At 33.7% G+C, this 9976-nt stretch overlaps 1 protein-coding gene across 1 annotated transcript in view; it reads right to left on the bottom strand.

Annotated features, from left to right (window-relative positions):
* AHI1 (Abelson helper integration site 1) overlaps positions 1 to 9976 on the bottom strand; it is a 248465-nt gene that overhangs the window by 151402 nt on the left and 87087 nt on the right. The window contains exons 11-15 of the mRNA XM_011991473.1: positions 6823 to 7052; positions 5005 to 5111; positions 3369 to 3487; positions 1831 to 1961; positions 375 to 515 (exon numbers count right to left, since the gene is read on the bottom strand). Of these exons, the coding sequence (XP_011846863.1) occupies positions 375 to 515; positions 1831 to 1961; positions 3369 to 3487; positions 5005 to 5111; positions 6823 to 7052 (728 nt within the window). The remainder of the gene's footprint in view (positions 1 to 374; positions 516 to 1830; positions 1962 to 3368; positions 3488 to 5004; positions 5112 to 6822; positions 7053 to 9976) is intronic.

The raw sequence follows: 9976 nt of genomic DNA, 5'->3' as shown, positions 1-9976 counted from the left end.
ACATGTGATTTTCCCCCTACTTTTTATGTTAAGAAACTCTCAAAACTACAACTTATTAAAACTATATGCTTTAGTTAAGAACATAGGATAAAAATATTAACTCAATAGTCAACCGAAAACATTAAAGATCTGTATTTCCTAAGTGTTATTTATCTCTTAAATTTAGTTAACATATTCCAAATAATTTTTAGGTAAATTCTATTTATTTAAATTGATTTACAAAGAAACTGGTGGCTAGCTTTCTGTGATTCCAACGGAAGGGCACAATTGTTAGGTGTACTTTGATCAGTATTTAAATGGCAGACAGATTCCTGGTTTAGTCTAAATGTAAATGTTACTCTAAAAATTCTTTACTTACCAAGTGGTGGACTTACCGTGGAAATCATAAATATACAGAAGAATTGGCTCATTTTGCCCAAATGCACAGAATGCAACCATATTTTCAAATGGATGATAAGAAATGTCTCGAACAGGTGACTTGAACGGCAAGTCAGAATACATGGCTACTTGTTCTCCTAAATAAAAAGAGAAATTAAAAAATGTTTATCAGAGCATATCTATATCAGATAAATCTTGTTACAAGATTATTCTGCCATTTATTAGAAAATATAGTAATGCTCATATTATTTATGTGAAAACCTCAAATATTTAAAAATGTTTGAGTAACAATGTATGAAATTATCTTTATTTTACATTTCCTTGACCCTCCTCTTTCTACTTTCTACCTCTTCAATGAGGTTTTCAAAGCACAAAAGAAAGACAAAGGGCACAGAAGGAAGTAGAGAGGTATATGACTCTGAGATTGGACAGAGCTAAGCAAACTCCAAATGACAGAGAACTCTGGGTAGAACTATGGGAGAAATTACAGGACTCTAAAACTAAAGAAACTCTAGTTGGGTGAGTTTTGGTGAAGGATTAACTTTTCCATTTTTTTTTTTTTTCCCCAGATGCTGTTTGAGGTACCCATTTGCTTGAAAGATACTTATGACTCTGGCCTAAAAGATATCTAAAGCAGAGATCTGTGGAACGCAGGAAAATCAGTCAGGAATCAAAAAGCAAAGAATCTAGGTTCATTTATCGAAGGTGAGGGAGACAACGCTACTGAATTGATGCTAAAGCATCAAAACACGGTACAGGAAACATTCAAACAAAAGCCTAAGTTAGCTGACTAGTCAAAATGCCTAACAGAAAGAATACAAAAATAAACAAGGAAAAAATCAAATACTGTTCATTAAAGAAATTTTAAAGTTAGTTTTATGAAATTCTCTCAATTTCTTATTAAAAACATTCATGTAGCTTTAGATTTTCTTTTGAAAAGCAGAGGTGAGGTACAAATGAGCTTCCCAATATAATTGTTTATTGGAAAAAAACTGAATTGCAGTAATTCAGGTAACTTGCTATTTAAGTTTCAGATATCAAAACTATCACAGGTATGTTTCTATTACTAATGAAAATATATTATAGATGTTTAACAATTTGTCTACCTAATCATATTCCAAATTCAGCTTGTAACATTTTGTACTTTGTGTTAGTCTCCATTAAATGATTTACTAAGATCAGCAATGTCTCATAGGCCATGAAAGAACAAACCTTGAATTATAATGTGAAATTCTAAATCCATAAAGATATTAAAGCAATAGAGAACAGAATTTAATACAAGTTTAGGCTGTAGCGAAGTTCCTCTGAAGGCTTTCTAATCTTAAAAAACATAATTGAAAACCCGAAAGCAGAATTTCCTTGAAAATTATTCCATAAAAATGGTAGAATTTTCACACTTCTTCAAAGCCCTGTACCTCCCCAAACGATTTTTAAAGTTCAATAAATACTCACCTGTTTCTGGGTTCCAAACATACACTATACCATCCTCACTTCCAGCAAACAGAAAAGTCCCACATGGAGTCAAAGTACTATGAATCTTCTCCCGATAATTTGCTGCTCCTACAAATTTCCTTGCTACTAATCTACAAGCAGAAAAGATGTTACAAATGTAACTGTCTTAATCATGTAAATGACTGGTGGTATAATATTTTCTCTTAAATACTTAATTTCCATTTAACAAACATTTTTTGAGAATCTGTCATATGGGAGACATTCTATAATATAATGGATGCAGAATAAAGGAGAGCTAGTCCCAAGAGCCCAGGGAGTTTATAATTTAGCAAGAGAGGAGAAACATGTCAATGTAAAATAGAAGGCGGATGTAGAACGTACTGCAAAAGACAAACAGAAAAGTTCTTTTCTTTTCTTTTTTTTTTGAGACGAAGTCTCGCTCTGTCGCCCAGGCTGGAGTGCACTGGCCGGATCTCAGCTCACTACAAGCTCCGCCTCCCGGGTTCACGCCATTCTCCTGCCTCAGCCTCCTGAGTAGCTGGGACCACAGGCGCCTGCCATCTCGCCCGGCTAGTTTTTTGTATTTTTTTAGTAGAGGCGGGGTTTCACCGTATTAGCCAGGATGGTCTCGATCTCCTGACCTCGTGATCCGCCCGTCTCGGCCTCCCAAAGTGCTGGGATTACAGGCTTGAGCCACCGCGCCCCAAACTTGGACAAGAGAAATTAATTCTAGCTACGGAGAAAGAGAGACTATGGATAGTATTTGAGCTGGTTACTAAAATAATGGATAGAATTTTTATATTCATATAGTCTTCTACCTGATGAATTTTAAAAATAATACAAGGAATATTTGATCTCTGAAAAAAATTAGATAAAACATATTATTAAACCATCTGCTAAATATGGTACATAGTCTTCCATATTTTTGCACTCAAGAAAAAATAGTAAACACCATTTCAGCACATACTTTGTGCCAGGTAGGCACTATTACCATCTCTAACACCAAACAAAAATGCACTAGAAGTCCACGCTGATTTTCCCAGAACGCTGCTTCTACCTTTTACAGGAAGAATATTTCCCTACGTTCACCATTATTTGGAAATAAAGGAAAAAAACAAGGATGTATAAATCACAAGCCCTGCCTTGTTGTTATATCATATTATACTAATGCTGTAACAGTATCATAGTGATAATATCAGTATCAATCAATATCATTGTTGAAGGTAGAAGTTTTTTTTTAATTGTGAAAATAAAAGCAACTAACTACATTTCAGCCTCAGAACTATTCACATTTTGGGCTGGATAATTGTTTTAGGGAGACTGTCCTATGGGCTGTAGGATGCTTAGCAATATTTTTGATCTCTACTCATTAGATACTAGAAATAACATAAAAAAAAAATCTCCAGATACTGCCACACATTCCTTGGTGAGTGTGGGGACACTGCCTAGTTGAGAACCACTACCGAATTTTATAAATATAATTTAATTCATTACTTATTCTGTGAGTACTTATCCTGTCAATACTGAAATATACTTACATCCGGAGATCCATAATTCTCAAAGTACTGTCTTTGGTATGAATTAACAAACGTTTTCCATTGGGATGAACCTCCAAATAACTTATTGGAATCCCCTTAAACTCAGTTTCTTTAATTTCCTAAAATGATAAAAAAAAATACTACTAATGAAAAGTTTAATGTTAAACGTTTTTGGGGGTACAAAATTAATCTTAAAATATTTTTTCCAATTCTGCAGTATAGGATGCTTTATAATTGTTAGCAAAAGGATTCTGAGTAACTTCAGTTTAGGGTTGAAAACAAAGCTGATGAACTGTATTTTTGTGTTGTTATGCAATGTGTAAATGCACATTTAATTATTATGTGTTTTTGTAGTATGTTCACTTTCCCAAAATTTAGTCAATCCCAAACAAGAAGCACTTCCAACAAACACATCTTGTAACATTAAATTTTTGTTTAAAATCATGTAAGAAGCTTCCAATTTTTATAAATTCAAAACCACATGTAGAAATAATTTTCAAGTTTCTATTCTTATTTAGATAAGAATTTCTAACAACAGATGAAATGCTTTTTCAACAGATCTGACAGACTCAATGGATTTAACTAAAATTCATGAAAATTATTTTTCACTTAGGGTGTCTTTTTTCAACTACTGTCATTATTAAGAAAAATTGAAGAAAAAGGTATAATATGTTAGGCAGAAACTGGATCAATTTATATAAAACAAATTCAAGTTTAATGATTCATTTGTATTTTTAAATACAAAGTAAAAAATGTACACTAACAAAATTGCTTTACAAGCTGTCTTAAAAACACTCCAGCCCCCAATGAAAGAACTTATTCATTTGTTTCCATTTAGCAAATTTCAAATGAAATAATTATTGTGATTAAATGACAGACTTTCATAATAATTACATAACTCTGAAAGACACCAGTGTTGACAAAGTACTGAGAACACTGTTTTTAGAGATGTTATTGGACCAAGGAAAAAGGATATAACAGAAAATATAAAGTATTACTTATCGATGGTAATATAACATACATCTCATTTTAGCATAAATGTCACCCAATGGATTACTGAATGCCACAGTGCAAATGGGATATAAAAAAGTGAAACTAACATCTGGCCGAAATTTAAAAAATCTTCACTAAGTCATTACATCATCAATCAGCCACCAGGAGGGTGTGCTAATTAATTATAGATAAATGACTAAGAAAAAGTGTTGGCCGGGCGCGGTGGCTCAAGCCTGTAATCCCAGCAATTTGGGAGGCCGAGACGGGCGGATCACGAGGTCAGGAGATCGAGACCATCCTGGCTAACATGGTGAAACCCCGTCTCTACTAAAAAATACAAAAAACTAGCCGGGCGAGGTGGCGGGTGCCTGTAGTCCCAGCTACTCGGGAGGCTGAGGCAGGAGAATGGCGTGAACCCAGGAGGAGGAGCTTGCAGTGAGCTGAGATCCGGCCACTGCACTCCAGCTTGGGTGACAGCGCAAGAGTCCTTGTCAAAGAAGAAAAAAAAAAAAAAAAAAAAGAAAAAGTGTTAATTTTTTGAAATGAGAGAACAGAATGTCCTGACATCCTATCTTAAAGTCATGTGACTGGAGTTTTCCAACTTCTTTAATTAAATCCCATAATATAAAATATGATTTTATACCTTATTTATAGTCCAGTGGCACACTGAATGTTCCAAATCATTAACCTTGACATAGGTATTCCAAACAACAATCACCCCTGTACAGTCTCCTGAATACATATGATGACCTATTTAAAAAACAAGATTACTCACTTATGAATGTCCCAGAGTTAGAAACAAATAATAGGAGACTGGGGGAAACCATACCCCAGTAAAACCGTCAAAGAATTGAAGGGCTATTAAAAGGTATTTCAGTTTAAAAAAGTCAAAAATCAAAATGCAACTCACAAACAAACCCCAATTATCTTTAAATGAATTCTTTACTCTTTTAAATTATTTTTGATGACTTATTTCCCTTTGTCACTTACCTGAATTTAACTACAAAAAGAAATGAGCCTCTGAGTACATGTGTATATGGCTCATATTGCAAAGCCAAATAATTTGAACCATCCTACATGTAACATTATTTCTCACTTTATTAACCTATAAATCTGTTTTGGAGTCCTAGAAAAATACCTATATTCTAATACATAGTGTTAGCATAATACCTGAGACCCAGTAGAAACTCATTAAATGATCAGGAAATGAATAAAATAATAAATAACAGGTATTCCAATTTAACATCAATTCTTTGGAGTCAAATCATCTTAAAGTTGACAGACCTCAGAAAGTTCAACTTCATACCCACTCAGGAATATCTCAACCACCACCACTAACAGATGGCTGTTCAGCAACTGTGAATTCAGTATTTTACAAAACAGCTATTCAATTGGTGAACTGCTTCCTGTATTAAAATATTCTTTGTAATTCTGAACGAAGAAAATCTACCTTCTACAGCTTTGGCCCACCTCTACCCATTGGAGTAAAATGGACCAATTTCCTTTTTTTTTTTTTTTTTGCACATTTGGGTATCTTACGGCCAAATAGTTGAAGAAAGTCTTTATGTCTCTTTTACAATCTGAACTACTGCTATTATGACAGAGTTAGTTTTCAGATACCTTTCTTTCCTGAATATGTTCTAAATTTATTAACATACCTACAGCTGAACTGAGTAAATCAGCAGTATTATCCTTTTGATCTGGATCCCATGCCAATTAATTATAGTGACAGCCTACATGCCTAGTCTCTGAAATTATGTAAAAAGTGACTATTTAATAGATATAATAAATTTCTTTATTCTTTCAGATAATAAAATGATTTATGTTTTACATCTTTAAGACATACTACATTATTCTTTTTTTTGAGACAGAGTCTCACTCTGTCACCCAGGCTGGAGTGCAGTAGCGCGATTCAGCTCACTGCAACCTCTACCTCCCAGGTTCAAAGCGATTCTCCTGCCTCAGCCTCCCAAGTAGCTGGGACTACAGGCACCCAGCACCACACCCAGCTAATTTTTTGTATTTTTAGTAGAGATGGTGTTTCACCATGTTAGCCAGGATGGTCTTGATCTCTGGACCTCATGATCAACCCATCTTGGCCTCCCAAAGTGTTGGGATTACAGGCATGAGCCACAGCGCCCAGCCACTATATTATTCTTACTTTAAATAATTGCAAATTTCCCTTCTATATGTTTGTAAATTTTAAGGTTCTTGAAAGAAAGTAAGAATGATAATCACCAGTCCAAAGAAATATATTTATGCAATTTTAAATGTTTAAGAGTAACTTAAAAATTACAAACAGAACTCCTTCAATGTCAAATCTATCATATGACCTGCAAAACAAGCATACAGCTAAATACGCACAATCATCAGTACATAACCCTCTCAAGCCTCGATAACTATTATTCTGGTAAAAAAAATTCTTCACATAGCTGGCCTTCATTCATAGTCTCTGACATACCTTCAGTATCAAAACAAAGTGAGTTGATAAAACTTTTGTGAACGTCAAACTGTCGGACCAACATGGCAGAATCCTCTCTCATCTCAACTTTCCATATCCGTATCATGGAATCATAGCATCCTGTAACTACCAGCTCTCTTACAGCTGGATGGAATTTAGCCGTGTAAACAAAAGAAGGATGAGGTAAAACTTTGAAAGTATTTGTATTGTTTATTTCATTTTTCCATATCCTGGAAAAGGATAAGAAGTTACATATTGCTTCTGAAAAGCAGAAGTTTCTTTTAACAGTTTTTCTAAGAACCAACATAGCCAATGAACCTTAAGTAAGCAACTGACAACAACCAATGATAAACTAAGTTTTAAAACAATGAAAAATATGATGATGATCTCATATTTGATGACTGGAATTTTCACATTATGACAAAGTTATTTGTTATAGGTATCATCCAGCATATTATATCCACTAATTGTAATCTATACTATAAAATTAATAACTGTTTTTTAAACCTACCTATTTTGCCATTGGTTAAACACACATTGAACAGTTGGTAAAATATCGCATTTAGTACAATATGCATAAAAAATATACAGGGAGAAACTTTAATGATTTCCCATTTACATTGTGTACACCACTTTTACAAAATCTTTATTAATGGGGGTTTAGAGAATAGCATAGTCTATTAACTTTTATATTTGTAATTTCAAAGCCTAGATAGTAAAAATGAAAATCTCAAAGATTTAAAAGAGATACTAAAATTATTATATTTTGAATTCTCAAGTAAAATAAGATTAAAATAACTATGACATTTTGATAGAAAAGACTATCCTACATTAAGCACGTCCTTTTTGTTTAACACTCAATATCCTGTCCTCTAAATAATGGCTAATTAAAAAAAATTAAGTTTCTAATCACTGCGACAGTCTTGACAAATGAGTAAATCCCTAAGGGTTAATCTGTTAGATACTCTGCATCTCTAGCAATGTATAAAACTAGGTGAACTCTACCAATATACAGGTACTATATAAGTGTGAAGCACTGGTTTTTAAAATATATTTGGTTATCAAAATTAGAAGGACATATTAGTTTTAAATATGGGATTTGTATTCATCCTTTTAATCACTGCTTGAAAACTAAAGCAAAGTAAGTCTGTTACAAGATTACTGATAAGAGAAAAAAAAAACAGTTTCTATTCAAGAATAATATTCTATGAGTTTCCTCAGCAGCTGCTTACAATATAGGATATGATCTTCAATTACTAAGAATCCAAACTAATAATAGAGGAAGTGAAAGAACATGTTTTCAAGTAAAAATAAAGCACATGAATCAATTGCACAAACATTTTTTACCACAGTATATTTTCAATAAGCATATTTACATGAAATATGATGCCTATTAGAAGAATAAAACCACTAATTTTGGGAAAATATTAAAAAGATAAAAGATAAAAAAACTCAGTTGTTTGGCAAGAAATCTTAGTAGCATTATTTAAAATACTATATAACAGGCAGAAATGAAGCAAATACATCTTCAAAACAGCTCAATATAATTAGACATAATATTAAAAAAAAAAAAAGTAAAGCTTTTTGTGTAAAAACTGAACTGGAATCAATGATGGCTTCTGTTACCCAGGCCATGGGAGAATCTGACATTCAAAGGAATATATAAATGGGCTTGGGGAAAAAAAATCAGACTAGATAATAGAGAACAAAGAAACACAAACTTGTAAAGACTGAATGAACGCACACAAAAATTACTAGATTTGGGAAAGAAAAAACATACCAAAGTTAAGCCGTATGTTTGGGAAAAGGGAATAGTGGGGACATGTAGGCCTGTTTGGGAGCCATTATACATGGAAAAGTCTTTCTGACTGTATTAGGCGTTGTTGATTTGAGAAAAACAGATTATTCTGGGGATAACTAAATAAGGGTGTTTAAGATAAACCCATATGGCAGAGAGCTAACCAAGTGGGAAATACTTAGGAGACACTGACAATAATATGTGTCAGGGATCCTCAGGAATAAAGAAGGCGAAGACATGGACAGAAATCCATACTTCTGCCACTTGCGAGCATTTGCAATTCTAATTCTCTTTCTTTGGACAACAGCTCATTTATTACAAGTATTCCTTACATCTCTCAAAAATCTCCTTGCCGTTTTGATGCTAGCCACAATGCTTCTCTTTTCACTCAGTTAATGCTTTCACAATACTATTTTAATGATGTAAACAGTCCTAAATTAATATCAGTTTTAAAGATAAATAAGGAAAAAATGTGTGCTTTAGTATAATATACTACGTATTGTGTGCAGAAACCCAAGATAGCTTCAAGGAATAACAGAAGTTGAGCTGGATTGTAACTAATAACTACAAACCTATGAGAGCTCACAAAAGGCATTTAATTTTTGTTGAACGAATGAGTTAGTCAGCAAGGGTAGAAGGTCATTTAGGTATAGGAAAAGTAGGTAAGTTTCAAAGGGCAGGAAGATGCCAAAGAAGATAAGATGCTAGGGTGCTTCAAAAGATTACGTGGGTGAAGCAAAGGGTACGGGGAAGGGCATGAGAGAAGAATGTTGGGTCAATGAGGAACATGCCTGTTAGGCCATGCTAAGGAACTGGAAAATTTTTCAAGGGGCAATGGGTAAAGTCTTTTAAAAAATTAAGGCATTATGAAAGATAGTTACGGAAAGATAATTTTAGCACAGCAGAGACAGAGGACTTAGAGACTGAACACTGAGGTCAATAGCAAAATAGGGTTTGAATTAAAGCAAACGCGATACAGAGGATGTGACAAAATTGTGAGCCTTTTAGGAGGGAGAATTGGCAGACTTTAGTGCTAGTTAGATGTGAAAGAAGTGATGGGAAAGAAAGAAGAGATGAACACTACTCTGAGTTTTCAGCTTGGGAGATGGTGGATAAGGATGCCATTAAAATATATGTAAGAGAATTAAAGGAGGAAAACAAAATTTAAGAGATCGGTAAGTTTGGTTTTGGATTTGAGGTGGCAATGGGCCATTTAAATGGAAACATGTAATAGGAAGTCAAATTCATAAAAAAAGGTGTGCGCTAGAAGTCATTAGCATATCAGTGAGAGTCAAAGCCGGGGAAGGTAAGAGAAACTAGGATAAGCATATAAAACCAAGAGATGATCAAGTAAAG

This window comes from Mandrillus leucophaeus, unplaced genomic scaffold (genome assembly GCF_000951045.1).
Source record: "Mandrillus leucophaeus isolate KB7577 unplaced genomic scaffold, Mleu.le_1.0 Scaffold396, whole genome shotgun sequence".
Classification (NCBI taxonomy): Eukaryota; Metazoa; Chordata; class Mammalia; order Primates; family Cercopithecidae; genus Mandrillus; species Mandrillus leucophaeus.
This window is presented reverse-complemented; position numbering and strand designations above follow the sequence as displayed.